General features: G+C 41.4%; 1 protein-coding gene across 7 annotated transcripts in view; it reads left to right on the top strand.

Annotated features, from left to right (window-relative positions):
• The window catches only part of MAST4 (microtubule associated serine/threonine kinase family member 4), a 603,634-nt gene that overhangs the window by 267,181 nt on the left and 311,464 nt on the right, over positions 1 to 24,989 (top strand). For 2 of the 7 annotated variants that reach the window (XM_043887653.1, XM_043887658.1), the window contains one exon: positions 14,439 to 14,513. The exons of the other annotated variants lie outside the window; for them this stretch is intronic. In XM_043887653.1, coding sequence (XP_043743588.1) covers positions 14,439 to 14,513 — 75 coding nt within the window. The remainder of the gene's footprint in view (positions 1 to 14,438; positions 14,514 to 24,989) is intronic. 7 annotated transcript variants of the gene reach the window in all.

Raw genomic sequence — 24,989 nt, 5'->3', positions numbered from 1 at the left:
CCCGTTTGTTTTTGTTGTCATAAATATTGTGTGGCTCCCCCACCCCCAGAATTATTTTCTTTAATTTATATTTATCTTGATTCAAGTAGATTTAATTCATTCATTTAAAATCCTGACTAGTATTTCATCTTATGGATGTACCACAGTTTCCTTTATTCTTTCCCTTCATAGATGTTAGCTGTTGCTGGTTTTTCGTTTGCTTTTATTAGTATAAGAATGCTTCAAAAAAAAAAAAAAAGAATACTTCAGTGGATATTCATGTATGGATTTCTTGCTGCCTGTGTATAAGAAGTTTAGGATATATGCCAAGAAGCAAAATTGCTGGGTTATATGGTATACACGTTTTCAACCTAATAGATATTGCTAACATTTTTGCTAAAGTGTTTTAATCAATGTACACTTCTACAACAGATTGCTGTTCTCCTTCACACCCACCAGTACCTGGTATTTTGAAACTTGAAAAATTTTTGCTGTTCTGATTGGTGTAAAGTGACTATTGTGCTCTTTTATTTTGAACTATACTAAAGAGGTTGTGTATCTTTTTATGTCTAGTGGCCATTAGGTCTCATCTTCTCTAATCTGTTGGGTCTTACCTTATGCCCATTGTTTTTATTTCCTTTTTTCTATTTATATATTTTACATGTTAGGAATATCTAATTTCAGTCTGAAAGTTAAAGTTGGTCAGTTGTGTGTAACTCTTTGCGGCCCCATGGTTTGTAGCACCCCAGACCCCTCTGTCCATGGAATTCTCCAGGCAAGAATACTGGAGTGAGTAGCCATTCCCTTCTCTAGGAGATATTCCTGATTCAGGGTGGGTCTCCTGCATTGCCGGCAGATTCTTTACCACATGAGCCACCGGGGAAGCCCAATTTCAGTCTAGCCCTTCCTTGAAAATTTATGACATCATTCAGAAGGCTTAAGTTCTGATACAGTCTAGTTTATCAATCTTTTTGTGAGAGTTTTGCTTTTCGTACCTATGTAGGAAATAGGTTGCTAAAAAGAGGTCATAAAAATATCTCATACTTCGTTTTTTCTTCTAAAATTTTTAAAGTTCTGTTTTGACATTGTTTCTCATCCTTCTTATTTATTTCTTAGTGTGGTGTGTAGCATGAATTAAATTAATTTTTCCAGGTGGAAAGTGATTTTTCACCATACTGGGTTAATGTATCTTTTCCTCGTGTTGTTTTTTTGCTCCCTTCCCATCTGTGTTAAGAGTCTGTTTGGGGTTCTCTAGCTACCCCAGTGTGTTTATTCTCCAGTGAATACCACATGATTTAATTACTACAATTTTATGATAAATCTTGACTTCTGGAGGGCAAGTCCCCTCTTCCTGTTCTTCTTTTATTCGGAGTTAATATGCGTATTTTTGACTATTTAGACTTCTGAATGGCTTTTAGAAATAATTTGTGTAAGTCCCCCAGACCAAATATACTTAGAATTTCTATTAGAATTCTGATGGCTCTTCAGATAAATTTGGGAAGCATTTGAGTCTTCCCATCTGTGTATGGTATATGTCTCCTATAATTCTGATATTCACTTGTGCCCATTAAAGTATTTTACAATTTTCACTGTACAGATCTCATTCATCCTTTTTTTTCCCACTGTGTTTTTTGCACATTTATTCTCTTTTTAATTAGCATATACATTGCATTAGTTTAAGTAGTACAGCATAATAATTTGATATATGTGTATGTTGTGAAATAATTGCCACCAAAAATTTAGTTAACATTTGTCACCTCACACAGTTACACATTTCTTTCCCCTGTGCTGAGAACTTTTAAGATTTAATCTCTTAGCCACTTGCAAATATTCAATACAGTGTTATTAACCGTGGTCACCATGCTGTGCATTATATCTCCAGGACTGATTTACAGCTAGAAATTAGCACATCTGACCACTTTCACCCATTTTACCCACCCCTTCATGCTCTGCCACTGGCAACCACCAAGCTGTTCTGTTTCTATGGGTCCCATTTTTTTAGATTCCACATGGAAGTGAGATTATACAGTATTTGTCTTCCTCTGTCTTATTTCAGGTAGAATAATGCCTCCAGGTCCATCTGTGTTATTATAGATGGTAAGATATTCTTTTTATGGCTGAATACTATTCCATTGTAGATATATACCACATTTTCTTTATCCATTTATCCATTGGTAGACACTTGGATTTCTTCCATGTCAGCAATTGTAAATGATGCTGAAATGAACATGAAGGTCCAGAAATTCCTCCCCAAATTCAGCATATGCCTGGAATGGGAAAACAATAGGTATTAGTTATTAATGGTATCAAGCTGGCTCTCAGGAATTGCTTGTTTATTGCATATCTAACGTCCACCCACTTCGCTTCCGGCTTTAAACTCCATGTAGTTGATTGTGTGAGAATTGTGAGCGTTTGTGAATGAACACAGCCCTAGAGCCTAGACCCCAGAGTTCCAGGCTTTGTGGGATCAGCAATGACTCAGATCCTCTGTCTGCACAGAAAGAAACCACCTTTAACAGACGCGTACAATAGGTGCTAGCAGTTACTGCAGTCCAAGGCGAATCCTAGGCTGACCTCCGGAAGTAACGGAGCGGTGACTGCACCCCAGAAGCAGAAGGCCTCATGGCTGACCTGAGCAGACCTGGCCCCGTGTCTTGCTGCCTGTTACACCGTGTGTCCTGACTGTGTTATACACAGCCCTGTCCACCCCTGGTGACACAGCCACTTTCCCATGCTGTCAGGGTACTTCCAGCCTGATTGTCCTAGTCGCCCAGGGGAATGCAAAATAGGAAGGAAACATGCTAAACAATCAATGAACAAAGTTGTTTTTTTTTTTTAAGTGAGAGGATGGGAAGTGGTAGGAGGGAAGTGCTGAAGCGGGGGGAGAATGCCTGCAGACGACAGAAAGACAGCAGCAGAGGAAGCTTTGGGGAAGAAAAACAAGAAAGGCTGCTGACGAAAAAATACTCCAGCAGAAGAAGGAAGAGGTGCTCCTTGCCAAGGAAAATGTGCTAATCTTATGCAGCTGAAACAGATATTTAAAGAAACATTGTAAGACTTTTGTCTTTAACTCCTTAATACTTAGGGCTTCCCAGGTGGCTCAGTGGTTAAAAAAAAAAAAAATCCGCCTGCCAATGCAGCAGACACAGGAGACACTGGTTTGATCCTTGGGTTGGGAAGATCTCCTGGAGGAGGAAATGGCAACCCACTCCAGTATTCTTGCCTGAAGAATCCCATGGACAGAGGAGCCTAGCAGGCTACAGTCCATGGGGACACAGAGTCAGACACGACTGGGCCACTGACCTCGCAGGCCTTAATACTTAATCTTGAAAAAAATATGTGATCTAAGGCACTCCTAGAGGAATCAGGGGTCCTCTGTGATTTCCATTAAGAACAGCACTTCTTTAAGTGTGAATCTGTCTTCTTGTGCAACAACAGAAAACCAGGGTAACATATTTTACTGTCTATATCAAACTGCAAGGTCCTTAGAGGAGAGGAAGTATTTTTGTGAATACACATTTTTAAATAGTTAACAGTTATATGGGGCGCTTCCTGTGACCTAATTCTCTTGCATATTACATAAATTAACTACTTTCAGCCTCTTAACAGCTTTATGAAGTGGGCATTTTTACTATCCCTATTTTACAGATGAGAAAATAAAGGTATACAGAGGTTTGAAATGTGGCTGACATCACAGAGCTGGTAAGACGTGAAGTTGAAATTCAGATCCGAGCAGATTGGTCACAGTTTCCTTTTATCCACTACCCCCAAAGGATCTCTCACTGGTTGTAATCCATCAGTAAAATATATTGAACCATGTACTGAAGGTAGCATTGATTTATCAGTTTGGCTTTTTAAGTTCTGTGACCTCAGGTATGCTGAGATATTCCATAAAGGATGTGTAAATACTAAAACCAAAACCTTATCCTGTATTAGTACAATTCTAAGAGAGCTATAAACATGTGACCTACAGTCTCAGTCATGTCCTGGCTTCCAGGAGAAAGAGCCCTTACACAGCAGGGCAGCCTTCGAGAAGCTCAAGGACCATCCTGTCCCCATTAGATGTTCTTCCACTTGCACTTACATCATTCATTTCATGTGATATTTCAGTCAGTGACAAGCTTTCACCCGACTTCCCCAAAACCAGTGGCTACATTTAATTCACTCAACCAAACCAGTCCATCCTAAAGGAAATCAATCCTGAATATTCGTTGGAAGGACTGATGTTGAAGCTGAAACTCCAATACTTTGGCCACCTGATGCGAAGGCTGACTCATTTGAAAACACCCTGATGCTGGGAAAGATTGAGGGCAGGAGGAGAAGGGGACCACAGAGGATGAGTTGGTTGGATGGCATCACTGACTCGATGAACATGGGTTTGGGTGGATTCTGGGAGTTGGTGATGGACAGGGAGTCCTGGCGTGCTGCGGTTCATGCGATCACAAAGAGTCGGACACAAGTGAGAAACTGAACTGAACTGAAGTAGCACTACTTTTCAATTATCTTTGAATTTGATAAAAATAGATGGTAAGATAAAGATACCCTTTGGAAAATTGTTGCATGGTCTAAAGACTTCAGTCTTGTGGAGGCAGCTGTTACGCCCATTTTATAAATGCAAACATCTGCGGGTCTTGGGGGACTCTTTCCACTATGATTGGGTGCCTTCCACACTTGCTATATGCCCTGAAAGAGCAAAGCCTAATATGTGGAAACTCTAGTGGAGAAACCAAAATTCGATATTTTACATTCTCCAGATAAAAGTGGGTTTTGGTTCAAGAGTTCAATAAATGGAATTACAGCAATGTGACCTGAACATGAGGATCTTGCTTTTTTTGTTTTTGTTTTAAAAGTTCATGTGTTCTAAGCATCCAGGACCTTATTAATGAGTGACAAGATAAACTTTCATCCATATACTGTCCCCCAAGAATTTATAGTGATTCATCTTATGGTTTAAAAAAAAAACAAAAACACAGGCTTGTCATTGTGTTAGCAGTGTTATATCAGGTGTTCGGTGTTGTCATTATGATCAGCTGTCTATGTAGGCATTTAATCTCTTTCACACAGGAATCTGCGATAAGCAGCTACAAGATGAAGGGGAGAGAGCAGTTAAACTCTCTCCTACCTTCATCTACAAAGCCAGGTTGCTGCTTCCCCCTTCCCGGGCCCCTGACCATTCTCCCCATGGCTGCTAGAACAGATGAAACAAATCAAAATGCCTTTGAGGAGTCTGGTGCTTCCCTCTGCTTAATTTAAACCCCAATCAAGCCTAATTATCAGAACCATATTACTTGCCGGCAATAATTCGCTTTGGGTACAACTCAGAGCTGAGTTGAAAATTTTATTTTGCCTTCAGAAAATTGGTTTACTTTTAAATTTCACCCCCCAGATTTCCCTGCGGAAAATTGGTCCTCTTAATTTAGGTATCTTGTAATTTTTCTCATTAAAAAAAGTATGGCATGTGATATCATTAAATTTTTTTTTTCTAAATTGAAGTGACTTAAGTGGGTTGACATATGTGCCGCAGCATAATTGTGCTGTGTTTTTGGAGCTCAAGTCAGTAATTACAGCCATAAACTTATTGTCACTGGTAGAATATGTTAACTGGTCTTCGACACAAAATTCATTAATTTGAATCAATATGTAATGTTCTGAAATGCTCTAACAAAGGGTCGTTGACAGATATAATACGGTCTCAGACCCAAACATTTCTCTGTGAATGGCGGTAAATGTAAACATTCTCTAAATAGCAGGTCAGTAGTGTGATTCCCAAAACACACACATTATGAAGTCTGAAAGAAATCTGAACTATGACATGATGCCAGTAATTGAATTCACTTGTTTTTAAAACAGGATGTCCTGGATATTTTTGATCTTTACAACATAGAGCTAACTTTCAGAGAAGGTCTTGGAATTTCAAGCGTTCAGATGCATCATGCCTCCTGACAGATGGGGATGCTGGTCCAGGGAGGCTGAGTGACTGACTGGGAGGAGATCAGCCCCCAGCTTGTCTTTTCCCACTGCCCCTCAGAGAGTGCCAGAATGCCCTTCTCCTTGGAATCTTAGCGCATTAGATGCAGACTAGCTTTTCTACTTTCCTAATGTGAAATAACTTTAAAAGGCAAATGGAAATGTGCCAGGGTTGGGAAGTAAATTTGAATTCAAAGCAAGAGTTTCATCAGAAATCCAATCCCAGGGTTTTCTTTTGATTTGACACTGCAGACCTACCAAAATTACCTTAATGTGAAACCTTGACAAAAGAAAAATCCCCGTCATTAGATACGTGGTGCTTCACAGATAGTATCTAGTTCACCCTTTCAGCATTTCTGCGAATCGAAACCCAGAGAAGAAAGGTGCCACGTGACTTCAGAGGGGCGTGTCCACCGTGCACAGTGCTAATGCACAGCCCAGGTTCGGTGCAGCCAGGGCCAGTTTGAAGGTGGAACAACACATGCTGGGGAGTAAACTGGGACCTGGGAGAGGAGCGGAGGGGAAGCTGCCCCTTTTGTCTTTTCCTTGGCCGCCAATCAGTTTGCACCTCTCTCTCTCTCCCCCCATCCCCTCCCCTTTTCCCCCTCCCCTGACTCTCTCCCATCCTTTCCCACCACTCTCTCCCTCTCCTTTCCCCCACTTCCTCTTCCTCTCGTGTCCCCTCTCTTCGTCTCCATCCTCCCTCCTCCTTGCTCCCTTCCTCTCTACCTCTATCCCCCTACTTAAGGGGACACCTGCCTCTCCCTTTTGTCTTTGGGGTGTCTAGTTGGGTTTGGCCCAGTGGAGGAGCGGTGATTGGAGGAAAGGAGGCAGAAATAGAAAAGGTGATGGAAGTCACTGTTCTCTGGAGGGATGCTCTTCTTAAGATGACCTTCCAAACCTAGCTCTCCTTTTCAGGTCTTGGAAGCAGATCTCTCCCTTTTGTCTTCTGACCTAGGGGAGGTGAAGGAACCCTCCTGCTAAGTAATTCCTGTATCTGATTTTCTCAGACCACCTCCTAAGGGTGCCCTCTATTTCCTGCAGAAACTGACTGAAACACGGGGTATGGGTGAGCTGATGCTTCATTTAAATACATGTGCTTCATTTATCATTTTGATAATTGTTTAAAATTACTTATCCAGCATCTACCAAGGGGCAGAACTATTAAGACAAAGTTCCTGGCATCACAGAGCTTACAGAAAAAAAGACAAACACGTACAAGTTACCATCAATCAGTAATAACTGTTAGGAAGTAAAGGAGGACAGGGGAAAGGGAGTTGTCGACTTAAAAAAATACACAACGTGAGAGTTGCGAGTTAAGTTTTATTTGAGGCAGAATGAGGACTGCAACCTGGGAGTCGGCACCTCAGGTAGCTCTGAGAACCTGCTCCAAAGAGGCGGGGTGGGAGATCAGCATATAAGTGATTTTGGTGAAGGGGGAATACATGCAATCAAGCACATATTTTTTTCAGGTTTCTGCTAGTCACAAACAGCAGTCATCACCATGAAGGATTTTAGGGCTTTTCCAGATATAAGGAGATACAAGAAACGGGCTCATAATTGGCTCCTTGAAGTATCTAACTGGCTGAAGACCTGTCCTGACAGTTTTTCCCTCAGCACCTGCTTGCATGCTTAGTTGCTCAGTCCTGTCTGACTCTTTGCGACCCCATGGACTGTAGCCCACCAGGCTCCTTTGTCCGTGGGGAATCTTCAGGTAAGAATACTGGAGTGGGTTGCCATGCCCTCCTCCAGAGGATCTTCTTCCCAACCCAGGGATCGAACCCAGGTCTCCTTCATTGCAGGTGGATTCTTTACCACCCGAGTCACCAAGGAAGCCCTCCCTGAGCATAGAGTACCTCATTTCTGATCTCCACTCTGAGCTCCTTTCCTGGGGTGTTGAAAATCAGCAGCTGTAGCAGCACATGATTTAATCCCTTGTAGAGGTAGATGGCAAGTGCCAAGGTGTAGTTTCCTATCCCCTTAGAAGAGGGGATAGGAAAAGTTTCCAGAATGGAGTGAATAGGCGGTAATTTGCAAAAATTTAAAAAAAAAAAAAAAAAAAAAGGAGCTTTTTCTCAGTAAGGGGCATCTCTAGGACCCTGAGCTGGGAAGGTGCTTAGAGGGCTCTAGGAATAGCACAAAGACCAGTGTGACTGGAGTGAGTGAGGGGGAGCCCCTGGAACTCAGGAAACATGCAGGGTGGGTTGCCTGATGCCTTATAGGATCCAGAAGGACTTGGGGCGACTGGAAAGGAAAGGTATGGAGAATCTGGAGAATAGTGATGTTATTTATATATTTTATTAGGGTGACTTTGTCTGCTATTGGGAGGACAAACTCTTCAGAGGCCCAAAGTAGCAGAACACAGATAGGAGCCTATTGCTGGCATCTGGATGAGCTGGGTGGTATTATCGGGTACAATTGCATCTCCCTCCAGATATGTTGAAGTCATACTCCTTCTTCTTGAGAATTTGTCCTTATTTGGACATAGGGCCTTAACAGTCAGTGATCAAGTCAGTAAGAATTTTTTGCGTGATCTCTAATCTAGTATAACTAATGTCCTTACAGTTAAGGAGATGTTTGGATGTAGCGACAGATGCGCAGAAAGGAAAGGTTAAGAGACATGGGACAAAGATGGCCGTCTAGAGGCCAAGGAGAGAGGCTGAAACAGTCTCCCCTCACCGCCCTCAGGAGAAGCCAGCCTTGCTGACACCTTGATTTTAGATTTCTAGCCTCTAGAACTGTGAGATGGTAGAATCCTGTTGTTTAAGCCACCCCATTTGTGGAATTTTGTCATAGCAGCCCTAGGAACCAAATACAGAGAAATGACTTGGAAGAGATTGATAATGGTCAGAAGGGTGGAATGTGAGATACACTCTGAAGTTAACACCAGGAGGATTGGCTGGATTGAAGAGGAGTTGTGGGGTTGGTGTTGGGCCCGTGGGAACTGAGTTTAAGGGTGGGATGGCCAGTGACCCCTAGTTCATTGGGTGAGTGGTGGTGCCCTTTCCTGGAGATTAGGAACACTGAGGATGACGGAAGTCCAGAATTGGGTCAGGGACTTGTGAGTTTGCAGTCCCTGCCTGACATCCCAGAGTGTGCAGTTATAGAGTGGGGGAGATGTCATAGCAGAGTCATGAATGGTGACCACTCCCGCCCCCCACAAACACTGCAGGGCCTGGCCTGTTCACGCCCGTGAGCTGCGACTCCCGGTGCCGTGGACTCCGCGGGTGCCCAGAGATGATTCTGTCAGCACACAGATGCTTTATATGATGTTTAATGTATTTTTCTTAATGTTTGTATGCCCAGTCATGTCCAACTCTTTGTGACCCCATGAACTGTAGCCCGCCAGGCTCCTCTGTCCATGGGATTTCCCAGGCAAGAATACTGGAGTGAGGTGCCTTTTCCTCCTCCAGGAGATCTTCCTGAACCAGGGATTAAACCCACGTTTCCTGTGTCTCCTGCATTGCCAGGTGGATTCTTTACCACTGCATCACCCAGGAAGTCCTTATTTTCTTAATATATGCTAGAAAAAAAATGTAACTAGCACAACCAAGCCATGATTTCAAGATGTTATTACTTAGGCCATCATTAAAATTTGAATATATAAGTTTTTAATAACCAGAGTCATCTTTTTAAAGAAAATAATTAAGAAATGAGTAGTATTACATATGTAGCAGGTGTAATAGTATACATTATATCTGGGTATGGGGGAAAAAGATAAACGACTAAAGTTTGGGACCCAGTCTAAAGCATTTGTAAGGAGTTCCTGTCATGATTCCTATCTCATGACAGTTTTTGTTTGTTTTTTGGCCACATACCATGCAGGGATCTTAGTTCCTAGACCAGGGATCAAACCTGAGCCCCTGCAGTGGAAGAGCAGGGTCTTAACTGCTTTGTTCTGTTTTGTTTTTTATTTTGTTTTGACTGCAGGTCAAATCAATAGACTTAGTAGTAGAGACCAGCATTTGTTTAAAAAAGAGTTAAACTAGATCAGAAAGTAGAGCATACTGCTGGTGGTATTTGGAGGCATAATTTCATGATGCAAAATATCTTTCTCAACGAACATCGCAGTGAGAAGTTAGAAAGTCTCTGGGTTTGCTTTCATAGTTGCAAGTATCACTTCCCCTGTCCTGTTTTGCTAACTCTCCTCTTGAGCCAACTTGGAAAACTTGGGTTTGTAAGGAGACAAGAAAAAATGATGTACTTTCATCTTTACAAGGTCATGAATAGTTTTCATAACTATTTCATAAGTCCTATTTCATAGGAGGTTTTCATAAATTACTGTGAGATTAGTTCCATGGGTTTTAGAAGCCTATGATATCATTATTGAAAATGTATTATATAGCCCGTTTCTTCCATGTTCATTTGGGTTTCTGATCCCTCTTTTGATACACCTGGTAATTGCTAGAGCTCCTCAGCTTGTGAATTCTTCCAATCGATTTATTTGCATAGTGTTTTTTGACTTCGTGGTCCTAGATTGCTTTATTGATGTGCCTTTACCAGGACCTGTTTGCAATAGCTTTGTTGTACATACTTAAGTAAAATGTTGAGTAAGAACTTTGATTGGAAGTGAAATATATTTATTCAAACGAAAGGATGTCTTAGGGTTGTGTGAAAATGCGTATTCTTATACAAGAGTGCATGTGATTCTTTTCAGGATTAAAACTCCTTTGAATGGGTTTTTAAGAAGTCCTCTAGGAGCCCTTGCAGCAACTGTGTGATATTTCTTTTTTTTTTCCTTATGATAAAATATCTAGGCTGGAGATGTCTAATGATATATTTCTTTAAAAAATAATGCCAAAATTGTACATACACTTAGTTTTAAATTTTCCCTGTGGCTCTAATTTTGAGATAGAGTAGCTTATACCTGATTTAAAGACTTAGGTGTTTAAATAATCTGATGTCAGCCACTGAATTCATTGGGCACCCATTAATTCACACCTGATATACTGTTTTCCTCAGGGCATTCTTGTAAATTTGTTTATGTGATGCAAATTAGGCTAAAGTACTACCCTATCAGATCTGCAATGTTTAGGGAACAATAATTTCTCTAAAAGTATGGTTTGCAGTGCTCAGGGATGTTTGTATTTCTAAAATGACTTACTTAACAGGAGAAGCCTTGATAAAAGCATTTAGCGTGGAGCTGATAGATGTCTCATTAAGTTTCCAGATTATGCACATGTCAACCCTTCTTTAGTCATCTTTCAGTAGTTTATTTACATAACTGAGGGCTGCTACTTTTATTAGTGATGGTTATCACAGCAAAATGATTTGGTAAGTTGACCTACGTGATAGAAGATGCTTCTGTTTCTAGAACCCTCCTCCTTGGCCCGCTACCCTGGCAGTTAAGAGCCCCTTTTTACATATGTAAATAAGTCATTCAGTTGAGAGTCCCTTTGGATCCAAGGTCCAATCTGTTATTTTGCTGATGTTGATGACATTAGCAGAAATGGCAACCCACTCCAGTATTCTTGCCTGGAGAATCCTATTGACGGAAGAGCCTGGTAGCCTGCAGTCCACGGGGTCGCAGAGTCGGACACCACTGAGCGACTTCACTTCACTAAAGGGTACCAAGAGACTGAAGTCTCAGCCTGGAATGACCGATACCAGAGACCAAAGGCTCTCTTTTAAGAGGAGAAGTGGATTCTTGGGACTAAGAATTTAGGAAAAGAAAATAAAGAAATAAATTTTGTCTTGAATGTTGGCCTGAGTGATAGAATTTAATGTTTCTCTTGAACGTGGCCAGCTATAAAAATGAATATGCTGTATAAGGATGTTGGTTTCATGACATCCTATTTTTGAGAGCCCTGTTTCCTATTTAAAGAATGTAAAATATTTCATAATTGAACTCATGAAGTTGACTTTTCTCAGATATGTGTTGTTTGTACCTTCTTTTTTTTTTTCATTTATTTTTATTAGTTGGAGGCTAATTACTTTACAATATTGTAGTGGTTTTTGCCATACATTGACATGAATGTACCTGTCTTGAATGTGGGAATCTGGCTTAAAATAAGAAAGGAAAACTTTTAAATTAAGGTCTCCCTAAAGTGAAGAAAGCAGCATGTTCAGTCTGTAATGAATTGAGTTCTTCTCAACGGTTCCTATCTAGGGCATAGCTATGGCCACCTTTCTACAAGGCCCTAGTAACTCAATACATGAGCCACTGACCATGACCAACTTTTTTGTCAACAATAGAATACAGTGTGACTGTTTTTGAAAATTAAGATTAGGTTAAAACATGAGTCATATGGAGAAAAACTCACTGTGAGCTGTTCAGAATTCCCTTATTTATATTCCATATGCAATTCATTAAAATGACATTAATACTCCAGGCTGTTCTTTGGTTTCTATTAAGATGTATTACTGAAAAAGAGAAAAAGATGTATTACTGGAATCTGTGTAAATATATTGATTATCTCATAGGCCTATTTGTTCACCACAAGCAGACTATTGTAACAGAGTCGGTGTACCTGATAATAAATGAGACAAAATGGAGACCAGGTTTTAAAAACCCACTGGCCCCCTCCATCCCCCTTAAAGGATGTGCTTGTGCTCTTTAAACCAGCCTTTCACTAACTGGGAGTTTAAGATTGAGGTTCTCAGTTTAATATCAACATCTGCCCCCTGCTGAGTTCATGGTGCAATTAGCTAATTAAAAAAAAAAAATAAGATTTTTCACCTTGAAGTCAGAAGAAGAGCAATAAACCACAGACTTAGGATTTAGTTAATTTGCACATTGACTGTAATTGTGTATTTAACTCCAAGATTATTAACTTTTTTTTCCCTGATGAGTGGGAGCCTGGCACTGCACACTGGAACTCTTGAATCAGTTATAATCATTCCATAGGGAGCTTGATAAGGACAGATAATTCTATAGATATATTAATGAGGATAATTATTTATTTACATCTGGTAACTTTTTTAAGGAGAAAAAACCTTAAAATCACTTTCTGATAAACCATTAAATTTAAAGGAGACTTCAGGTTAAATAAATAATCTGTGATTTAAAAAAAAAAACTATTTCTCATGTAAAAATCTATTGATTCTATTGAATAGAAAGTCATACTCAATTTTTGTTTGTTTGTTTTTCCAAATATTCAGTGACTTAATGAGAACAATTTCTGCTGTCAAAGCTTTCAGTATCTTTTCTAGGTCAACTAAGATTTAAAAATATTGCCTTGCATTTTTTTTTTCCGGAAGAGGGTAGGGAAAGAATGCATGTTGGCAGGACAGTTAGTAGGAAAAACGTACTCCTGACTTGCAATCTGCTACTTATGACATTTCCTTTTTGAAAGGTAAGCGTTACGCTTTGGATGCTGAAGCAGTGATGGTTGGCAATTCAAGTGGATGTGATTGATCCATGTCTTTAAAGTAATAGCACTGTTATTCTTAGAAGAAAAAAAGGAAAGAACTCTCAAGTATGGTAATACAGACCCTGCGTTTTTACTAATGGAGAGTCTTTTCTCTCTCTTTTGTGAGCAGATGCTAACACTCATCTGACAGATATTTCACTCCCTGTCTAGATGCTCACTTGGGCCAAGGGCTTTACTTCCAGGGGTTTACTGAGCCCGTCTCTCTGTTGCTTTCATCTCCCTGTCCCTGAAGTCACTGCCCACAGTGGATTGTGCTTGCTTCTTAAATTCTTGTTTACTGTTGCCCAACTTTGAAAAAAGGAGAAGTGAAACTCTATTCCATTCATGGGGGCCCCTATTCCAAACTTTTCCTTTAAAATACAGTTGCTTGGGTTTCCTTTGGTGTGTGTGTTTGACATGGAATGAACAGTGGGAGGTGTTAAGTCTTTCTCTGTGGTCCATTTGTCATGTGTGTGTGTGTATGTGTGTGTGTGTTTACAAGGGTTGATCTAAGGAAAAGACCGCCCTTCTACACAGGTTAGGTTATAAACTTAATTCTCAATCTCTGAGCCAATAAAACTTAATTGCAGGGATAGAGCTTGTGGAGGCTGCCAGATACCAGGAATTCTGCCAGGATGATGAAGAGAGGAGCTTCTAAGCCAAGAGAGTTTTCATGATTTGGGGAAAGATTGTAATTTCTGTATCTTTTTGGTGTGAACCACATGAGTGGCAGGTTTAAGAATGTATTCTGCTACTCTAGGAAGAATGACTTCATGTTCAACAAAATCATGCTTCAGTTTTCCTTAATATCCTTGATACAGTTAGAGACAATATCAGGTAACAGGAAAATGCAGACTCGATGGGAAATGTGATACTGGCCTGTGTTTGTGACTATCACACACATACATATGCAAGGCCATTTTTAATAAAATGACTTGCACATGGCATGCACCTATCTGTGTGTGTGTGGGGTGAGGGGGAGTCGTGTCGTGTGTTTTTATTGCTGGATTTTAGCTGAAACAGACAAGTACAGTGCTGTTAAACGCTGTCCTTCTCCCTTTTCTGACCATTTCCCCATCATCCCACGCCCCGCCTTCTCCTCTCCCACCTCGTTCATCCCCATCTTCCATTCCCTGTCAGGAAGGGCAGCCTCCGAAGAGTCATTTCAACTCAGCCCGACATCGCCAGAGACTAGTGGACCCCGCTGCTTCAAAAGTGAGTGTGCCCTGGCGCATGGCGCGTGGCGGTGTGGTCCCTGTGAGGAAGAGGGGGCTGTGGGCCTTTGTTTATGCTGGTGCCTTTGATGGCCTTAGAGGAGGCAAGGTCTTCTCTACTGATTGGGGACCGTCCACATCAGAGGAGCGGTGGTGTGGAGCCGCCAGTCCTGGAAACCAGCAAAACCCTGATGAGCGGCCCCCGCTGGTTTCTGTGATTGTAAATACTCCCCCCACGGCCAGTTTCAAGCAGCGTGTGACAAAGGTGGCCTCAGGGCTGGGCAGAGGTGCCCATAGAGCTCTGTTATATCCAGACACAATTGACACACTTCCACGTTAAAATATAGCAAAATAATTAGGAAGTGAACTGTTTTGGGTATCTCTTATCTTTATTTTCAATATAATGTATTTCATTGGAAGGTTTAGATAGTTTTAATCAACAGTAATGACTGTTTTTAACAACCAGCTTGTAAAATTACTGAAAATTTTACCAAGTTGGTGTATGTGGACTCTAGTAGAGCAGTTCCACATGTGATATATTTGTTGAGAATAGTCTCAAGCCACTTTCATCATGTTCAGCTCTTATGGTCTACAGGAAAGTGGCTGAGGTGTTGAGCAAGGATTTGCTCTTCCTACACAGCTTGAGTAAGTTGCAAGTCTGTTCTGCTGCACACAGACTTTTATTAAAGAGACATTTGCTGGCAAACAGGCACAGAATATTTCTGCAGCCTGTCCTGTAAACTCAGTGGAGGGCTCTGCGCTCAAGCCTTTTAGGTGCTCCAGCCAGATCTCCTTGGAAGGTTCCACTTAGGGTGGAGGACCTGACAACACTCTGGAGACAGGATGCTCTTGTTTCTATGGTGGGCATCATTCACTGGAGCCCATCTGCCCCAGCTGCTGAACATAAGGCCATGGCACAGCGGGGTGTCAGACCTCAGGGTCCGATTTACAGACCTTTGTAGATTCTTAGGCTCTGTTCATGCAAGGGTAGAAAATATCTGTACACTGACTTTGCCAGTTCCCTTACCTTAAATACCACTAGTGTCAACAATGAAAGCCTGTTTCTAACATCCATTTTATTGACCAGGAGACCACTGATTTTGATTTCAGCAATGAAAACCCATTTCAGTATGAGCACACGCGCACACTGGTGTGACTGCGACACAGATACCTCTGATGTAATGCTAGTTGACCCCCCTGGGGAGCCAGTGATTAGGATATAATTTTTAATCAATATATAATATTACATTGCCTATGTGGAAGTATTTGGAAGTGGCCCCCAAATGTCATAGCACTTTATGACATTTAGCTGTACCTGGGGTGTCTCCTCCACCCTCCCAAGTTCTAAACAACTCAGTTTGACTCAGGATCCTTATGATGAAGTCATGAAAGTTTGTGAGGAGAAAAAATAAACTAGCTCTGAATAAGTTGGATGGTTCCATCATGTAAGAGGTGAATCTTGCTAAGGTGAATTGCCTAGCTCAGATTGCTCAGGTGAATCTTACCTAGCTCAGAGACCAGGTCCTTCTCAGACCCAGCCTAAGAGTTTTCATCAATGAGGCAGTAAAACATCCTGTGATTAAGCGTATCCCCTGTTATACCCAGCGTGTTCTTCTTGGTCAGTGGTGTGTTAAGGACTCAACTTGGCACATGCTTTTGCTCCTCCTCTTTCTTTTTTCCTATGTTTGTTTCATTCTGCCTTGGCATTTTCAGAAATACTACTGTGCCTCACCATGCAAAGTGTTGTCTGTTATACTATAAATTAGACAGGTTTCTTCTATTGAGTCTTTGTTGTTCCGTTTTGTCTTGAGTGAAAATCGTGGCTTCTTTTTCTAGACACGCTCTAAGAAGAGCTCATTAAACTGCTAAAAAGATGATGTCTGGTGCCTTAACGTGCTGTGTGAATAGGTTCAGCCAATATTCACAAATAGGCTTTAAAGGTCAAATCCTTTCTTCCCCCAAATACTGCAGTACTAGAAATTTAAGAAAGGCCTAAAATTTTTTTCTAACCCTAGGAACTGATGAGGGGAAACACATTTGCCGTGTGGATTGGTTACTTGGGTAATGAATATAAAGTGGAAACGTGCATTAGTGTGGCCAGTGACCTTTCGTTATAAGCACATTGGTGCTTAGACTCTACACCGCATTACCTTCAGCTCAGTAACCTGAGTTGCTATAAAGAACCCTGGCAGATTCTGGGGTCAGTAATAACTTACAGTAAACCAGCTACTAAAGTTTTTGAGAATGTGGATTCTGTTGAGTCAGCATCGCAATCTGGGGAGAAGTGTGATCAAGCAGAGGCACTTGGCTTCCCATTAGCAGCATGGAGTGGTGAGGAAGGACTGCGATGTGCATTAGGCTTTGTCATAAACCAGCTCCGTGACTGTGGGCCGCCACGTAACATCGAGCCCCCGTGGCTCAAGGCTCTCTCCTCTATGAAGTGCGTGTGTGTGCTAAGTCGCTTTAGTCGTGTCTGACTCTTTGCGCCCCTATGGACTGTAGCCTGCCAGGCTTCTCGGTCCACGGGATTCTCCAGGCAGGAATACTAGAGTGGGTTGCCATTTCCTTTTCCAGGGGATCTTCCCAACCCAGGGATCGAACCTGCATCTTTTATATCTCCTGCACTGGCAGGCAGGTTCTTTACCACTAGCGCCACTTGGGAAGCCCATAAAGTGAAAGTCACTCAGTCGTGTCTGACTCTTTGTGACGCCATAGGCTGTATAGTCCATGGAATTCTCCATGACAGAATACTGGAGTGGGTAGCCTTTCCCTTCCCCAGGGGATCTTTTCAACCCAGGTCTTCCACATTGCAGGCGAATTCTTCACCAGATGAGCCACAAGGGAAGCCCTCTATTAAATGAGAGTTTATTAAATACTCTCTTAACCAAATTATGGAATTATGTTTCTTTTTCATCAAGGCTTTTCATAGCTAGATACTTTGCCATTTAATCTGAGATTTTTGAATGACGTTTCTCAGTCCTAAAAATCCTTTAGAAACAGCGTTTTTCCTCATGAATTCCAAAACATTATTTGTGGGCAGTCTTGTATCAGTGTCTTCAATGTATGCTAGTTTTTTAAACAGAATTGCTTTAAAGTTGTGGGGGAAAATATGGACCAGAAACAAGAGGCTCATTTTCTACTCAGGGAGTTGGCTTTTTTTTTTAAGCCTGAATTTTTAAATCTTAGTCTTCGAAAGCTTTTGAAAGTGGTTTGAGTATAGGAAAACAAGCTCTTGAATCTGTTTTATTTGAATAAGAGTTAGAGTGAAGGAGAAATCAAAGGTAAGTAATGTAGCTCTGATTGGCTAAACTTGTCCACTGGGAATTTCTAAAATATATTTCATTTGGAGAATATGCTCACCTGTCTATCCCCCAGTATGAACCCTTCACACAGTAAATGAACAAAGAAGAAAACAGGCAGCAGGAATAATAGTTCAAAGACCACCGAACAGTTATTTGTGGAGCTGGTAAAGAATTCTGTTAAATAAAAATCAGTTTGATATGGGAGCATCAGGGACATGATCTGGGGAGGCAGGAGGTGGACAGAAAAGAACACAAGAGTGTACAGAGGATTAGTTTTCAAATCTCCTGGCATTTGAGCACAAAAGAATGATGAAGATTTATTCTAGATGAGCTGTCATTTTTCATTGAAAGCTTTGCTGGTCCAGAATAAATAGGTTCATAGAGATCGTATTGAAAGTTTGAGCATGTAACAATAAGTAGTGCTGGGCATAGCATCTAATAAATTTCAAAACCATAAAGTGTTGTAATATTCTATCCTCTTAAAAAAAAAAAAAAGCCTCCCTAAATGGACAGATATTCCAGCTAACCAAAACCCTGCGTATGATTCTAAGATACATCATTTCAGTATGCCATAGGGCTTGAAAATCCTTTATACTAATTCTCAACGAGTTCTCTGCCTTTTTCTAATGAGAATAAGGTTTATAAAACCTGGGCTCTCCTGCTGGGAAAATCAGCCCTGAGCTATCTCAGGGCAGACCGTCTTCTTTTCTCACTAATATAAACCTTTTAGGATTGATCCTTTTTTTCATTTTATCTCTCTGAAGAGTAAATGTCTCTGGGACCTTAGAAACCCATTGTTTGGAGGAGGCAAAAGGCTGCATTGACCAGGGGTCATAGTTGCAAACATGATGTAGAATAAAACCATGGAAATCAATGTGTTTCTTTCTTTAATGACAAAAGAAATAGGTTGATTTTTTTTTTAAGCACTAAGGGGATAGGTTTTAAAATATTGAATATCTACATTTTAGAGCCTTATTATGGATCGAATTTTTGGATGGTAATTAACACCTTCCTAGTCCCAAGAGTTTCAAGTGTTAAAGGATTATATCTGCTTTTTTGGAGGATGTGATACTTGTTACTATATTTAAGGAGATATTAATAGAAAGATGGGGAAGGGGCTGGGAAGATTGGTTGCCATAATTATTCTGGGAATATTTTAGTTATATAAAATGCTGTTACAATGTAAACTTTTTATTGGTTTTTACAAAAGATTTTAGGGGTAGTACATTGCTGATAGAAAATTTTGAGGCAGTTTATAGTTTTTGTTTGTACATCAGCTGTCTACGAATTGCTTTTGGTCCTGGCTAAAATGGGTGTTGATCTCATATCTGAAACTTAATAGCTGTGACATTGGGGCAGTTACTTAATTACCCTAAGAAAGCCTCAGTTTCTTTATCTGAGAACAAAATAATATCCATCTCATGGGATTGTTTTGAGGATTAAATGGGAGAATGTATAAAAAGTTTTTACTGCACAGGTAGGGACTTAAGTGAAAGTCACTCTGTCGTGTCCAGCTCTTTGCGACCCCTTAAACTATACAGTCCATGGAATTCTCCAGGCCAGAATACTAGAGTGGGTAGCCTTTCCCTTCTCCAGGGAATCTTCACAACCCAGGGATTGAACCCAGGTCTCCTGCATTGCAGGCGGATTCTTTACCAACTGAGCTATCAGGGAAGCTCCAAGGCACTTAATGAGAACCAAAAAATTGTAGCTATCCTTTAAATTATGATTATTCTTATTATGGATATCAGGTAATCATTATCTAACTTCTCTAAGATTTTTTTTCCCTCATGTAAAATAAGGGGTTGAGGAAGAATGTCTGCATTGTTAAAAGTATGTAGAGTTCTCCTTATGTTTGAATGTCTGGTGTGTACTCAGCTATGTGGTAGGCATAGAGGACTATAGCTTGTAGTATTTAGATCTTACCTTTAAGAATATAATGTAATTGGCAAAGAAATAATGCAGAGACCATAATCAATTGTTTGGTCAACATACCCGAGCTGCATTAATTTCAAACCAGAGGCCCTCTGTGGCCACAGTCAGAAAAGTCTTCCTGAAGCTTGTAGGTTTTCATCTGGGTCCTGAAAGAAGCAAAAGACTTTTTAAACCTTATGAGTGGGCATGAACATTACGAGAATGCATGAGGTGATGTGTTGGGCCAGACTTGAATGGAGTGAACGAGGTGACACGTTCCTGAATGGCTGCTCCTGGGGGGGATGCAGGCGGGCTTTGCCTCCGGCGGGTTGTTCTCAAGTTCTGTGTACTAGTTGTGTTGCCGAGGAAAAGTCTTTTGTTTCCTCATCCCTACAGCTCAGGAAGAACAATATCTACCTCATTGAGAATGTTGTTACAATGAAATGGTCTGGTGTCACCATTCCATAGAGTGATTGTGCTATTTTAGGGACAAAAATGACAGTTTTTAGCTAAATTAGACAGTCTGCCCTATGACCCAGCAATCCCAATAGAAAAGAAGTGGCCTCTGTCCAAGGACACAGATGCTTCTTGCAGCCTTGTTGTTCCACCAGAACATTTGGGGATATTGTGAGTGCCCTGCAGGAGTGATTGGGAAATCAGAGGGCATCCAACAATCCCCAGCAGTTAGAAGCAGCAGCCTTGAAAGGACATGCAGCAATGTGGATGGAACTGAAAACGTGTTACTCTGTGAAACCAAGCTTAAGAAAATTCAGTTCTTTACTACCATGCTTGTAATGTCGATTAAAAATGCACATACATCATACAACTTACAGTTTCCAGGAGCTCATACAAATAGATGATTGTCCATTGGGCACATTGCAAGGGTAGGCTGGAGGCAAAGAAGAGGTGTGGGAAGGTCCTGTCCAAATAAACTGATGGGTGGGAATGATATTCTCTGTCTGAGGCGTATGCTTACCCTCTCCTGTACCCTTGGATTTCCCCATGAGAAAGTAGATAGGCCAAGAAATAAGATGTAAGGGAGACTTAAAGAAGGCTCCGAGGCGAAAGCAATGCTCCTACGCATCGTGGAGCAGCCGACACTTAGGCAGCCCCGACGCGTATCCGCCTGCTTCTAGGCTGTGTACACCTGGGACTAACAACTTGAGTCCTCACAGCATCCCCAGGAGGGTGGTCCTGCTGATCATTTTGGCAGATGCTGCTGCTGCTGCTGCTAAGTCGCTTCAGTCGTGTCCGACTCTGTGCGACCCCATAGACGGCAGCCCACCAGGCTCCTCCGTCCCTGGGATTCTCCAGGCAAGAACACTGGAGTGGGTTGCCATTGCCTTCTCCTTTGGCAGATGAAGCCACAGACGCTTGCATGAGATCACACAGCTACTAAAATGGGAGCTGGGATTCGAACCTGGACAGTTCTTGGGCTCTTGGGATCCCTCTTCTTAACCGTCCTGTGTACAATGGCTGTAACTGAAGTGGTGAGGGAGAACCAGACCCTTTTCTCCCATGGTGTCCCTGGACCATGCCTAGCAGTTGTGACTACCTTCTTTTTGTGGAAACTGCCAATTGTGTGTGTACTTGTATGTGTATGCATGTATATACAACTTTTTATACACATTCACAAGTATACAGCTTTATGAATTTACACAAACTGGACAATCCCATGGGACCAGCACCCAGAATAGAACATGTTGGGCAACCCTGGAAAACCAAAACTTCTGTCACTTTTACTGGGCGTGAAGTTACAATTGCTAGAAAGCAACATCGTGAAAAACCTAAGCCTTTAAAAGCAAACAACGAGAGAAATATCAAAGATCCTGGAAATGGCTGCAGGTTTTGGGTGTTTCATGAACCGAGAACTTCCAGATGTTCAAGCTGGTTTCAGAAAAGGCAGAGGAACCAGAGATCAAATTGCCAATATCCGCTGGATCATCGAAAAAGCAAGAGAGTTCCAGAAAAACATCTGTTTCTGCTTTACTGACTACGCCAAAGCCTTCAACTGTGTGGATCACAATAAACTGTGGAAAATTCTGAAGGAGATGGGAATACCAGACCACCTGACCTGCCTCTTGAGAAACCTGTGTGCAGGTCAGGAAGCAACAGTTAGAATTGGACATGGAACAACAGACTGGTTCCAAATAGGAAAAGGAGTATGTCAAGGCTGTATATTGTCACCCTGCTTATTTAACTTATATGCAGAGTACATCATGAGAAACACTGGACTGGAAGAAGCACAAGCTGGAATCAAGATTGCTGGGAGAAATATCAATAACCTCAGATATGCAGACGACACCACCCTTATGGCAGAAAGTGAAGAGGAACTAAAAAGCCTCTTGATGAAAGTGAAAGAGGAGAGTGAAAAAGTTGGCTTAAAGTTTAACATTCAGAAAACTAAGATCATGGCATCTGGTCCCATCACCTCAAGGGAAATAGATGGGGAGACAGTGGAAACAGTGTCAGACTTTATTTTTGGGAGCTCCAAAACCACTGCAGATGGTGACTGCAGCCATGAAATTAAAAGACACTTACTCCTTGGAAGGAAAGTTATGACCAACCTAGACAGCATATTAAAAAGCAGAGACATTACTTTGCCAACAAAGGTCTGTCTGGTCAAGGCTATGGTTTTTCCAGTGGTCATGTATGGATGTGAGAGTTGGACTGTGAAGAAAGCCGAGTGCCAAAAAATTGTTGCATTTGAACTATGGTGTTGGAGAAGACTCTTGAGAGTCCCTTGGACTGCAAGGAGATCCAAGCAGTCCATCCTAAAGGAGATCAGTCCTGGGTGTTCATTGGAAGGACTGATGCTGAAGCTGAAACTCCAATACTTTGGCCACCTCATGCGAAGAGTTGACTCATTGGAAAAGACCCTGATGCTGGGAGGGATTGGGGGCAGGAGGAGAAGGGGACGACAGAGGATGAGATGGCATCACCAACTCGATGGACATGAGTTTGAGTAAACTCCAGGAGCTGGTGATGGACAGGGAGGCCTGGCATGCTGCCATTCATGGGGTCGCAAAGAGTCGGACATGACTGAGCGACTGAACTGAAGGTGTAGGAAAAACCTTCCACCTTTTCTCGATTTTTACCACAGTTGCTTCTGTTACAAATAGTGGAGGACACAGACCATTCCTGAAGGAAAGTGGAAGGTTTTCCAATGAGTTTAAGGTCACCTCACATTATCAAAGGATAAAACAGATTGAGCTGCAGGCCTTAGACAGAAATAAACAGATAAACACCTGCATGGTGTGGATCATAAGATGGCTTTGATCTTATACACAGGTAAGTGAATGTTCACGTCTCCCCTGGTGGTTCTTTAACTTCCCGGCACCTGTCTTTGATGTTCAGCCTCGGTTCCTATGGGCTGCATTTGTCAGCATCGTGCTCTAAGGCCAACGCTTTCCCCAAATCCAGACAGTTGGCTTAGGTTCAGACTGAGTCTGAGGTTGTGTTTTGTGGTTACATTCACAATGTGATCTGTCCCCCTGATACTCCGTGTGCATTTTTGCTGCCTTTGGCAGACAGCACAGAGAAGTGAAATTCCTTGCAGGAGGCCTAGAGCTAGTACAGGTGAAGCCCACTCAGTCCCTGTCTGTAGCCCCCACGCCATGCCCTTGGTGCGCCATCTTGGAGGGGCGCCTCTCTTTCCTAGGGGACACCCTGTCCCGAGTGGCATTTCTCAAGCTTCAAAAGGAAGGCAACCACAGTTCCCACGGAGATGTGTTTTCTGCCTCCAGAGCCAGGTTCCTCCTTTGACCCATAGCCTGCTCTCCTGCCACCTGACTCCACAGTACTATTGACCTACATAATGTGCAAAACTATCTGAAAAGCTTTCATTTTCCTTACCCTTCCTGTGTGTGACTATCCCAGTTTACTGGATTTATTTCTCTGTTAGCATTAACAGAATTCTAGAGCCCTAACAATTCAGCTGAAAAAATGGGCAAAGGGCACCCCAGTTTTTTCAGCCTAACATCTCTCTACCCAGACACATACAAGAAATTCTACAGAAAGTGGGTTCCAATTATTTATTTTCCATGATTCTGTCTATAATGTATGACATAAACACAGTATTGAAGCATTCAAAATTACAGGGCTGCAACATGCTTTTGGAATTCAGCTCCTGTAGTTCATACTGAATGATTTGGGTCTTGTGACCGAGCATTACAGGATTTATTTTGTAGACTTGAAGGTGAGTATAGCCTGCTGCTTTTGAAGAATCACTCCCTAATCTTCAACAAAATAATCTTTTCATTGAGGTATAACATATATACAGAAAAGTACAGATATCTTAAGCTTGCTATTGTCCCAAAGATCTTAGTAACTGATTTTTTTTTTTTTCCGTAATAGTAACATATCCAAAAACTGCAGATTTCAATGAGCTTTCACACACTGACTATGCCTAGGTAACAATTCCAAGGTTTAAAATACAGTCCATTACCGGCACCCTAGCAGACCCCTTGTCCTACCCTTGTAGCAGTTTTCAGAATGTTTTAAATTTCCATTTTTGTTTTCAGAGTTCCATTTCTTTCCTGATGCTTGTCAATATCCCAATTGATTGTCTAGTAAAATGATGTTTGTCTTTAAGAAAAGAATGGGACTGGGTTTCAAAATGGAAGTAAAGAATGTGTGAAAACCATTTTGACTTAATATTTTAGTTGCTGGAATTTCTTTTTTTTTTTTTTATTTTGTTCAGTTATCTTTTATTTTTTTTTTATTTTTTTATTAGTTGGAGGCTAATTACTTCACATGGAATTTCTATTTTAAGCCCATTTAAATGTTGTGACTGAAAACATTGAGGGGGAAGAACTGTTTGACCTGTTTGTCTTTCCTAACACAGACTTTTTTTTTGTAGTAGTTATCTTTTTCTGTTCTTTCTTTGTTTTTTTGTTTGTTTTAACTGACAGCGGTTAAGTAGGCATAGCTAAATTGTTACAGCCTAACCTATCTTATCCTTGGGTGGATTTTTTTTCCCAAGGAGTTTAAAGAACTGGTGAATTACTTTTGTTGACTTTTCTCATAGTCCTCAGGGTAATGCTTACCAAAGACTTGAGTAACAGGCAGTTGGCCAAGATGAGACTAGTATTTTATTTGGAGGAAGGGTGTAGGAAATGTTTTTAATTTAGAGGTTAAAAGATCATCAGTTGGGTTAGGACTCTGATGATGGGAAAGATTGAAGGCAAAAGGAGAAGGAAGCGGCAGAGGATAAGATGGTTAAATAGCACCTGAGGATCCCAAAAAGTCAGACACAACTT

This window comes from Cervus elaphus, chromosome 25 (genome assembly GCF_910594005.1).
Source record: "Cervus elaphus chromosome 25, mCerEla1.1, whole genome shotgun sequence".
Taxonomy (NCBI): Eukaryota; Metazoa; Chordata; class Mammalia; order Artiodactyla; family Cervidae; genus Cervus; species Cervus elaphus.
Note: the sequence above shows the minus strand (reverse complement) of the source record. Positions and strands in the feature narration are given on the sequence as shown.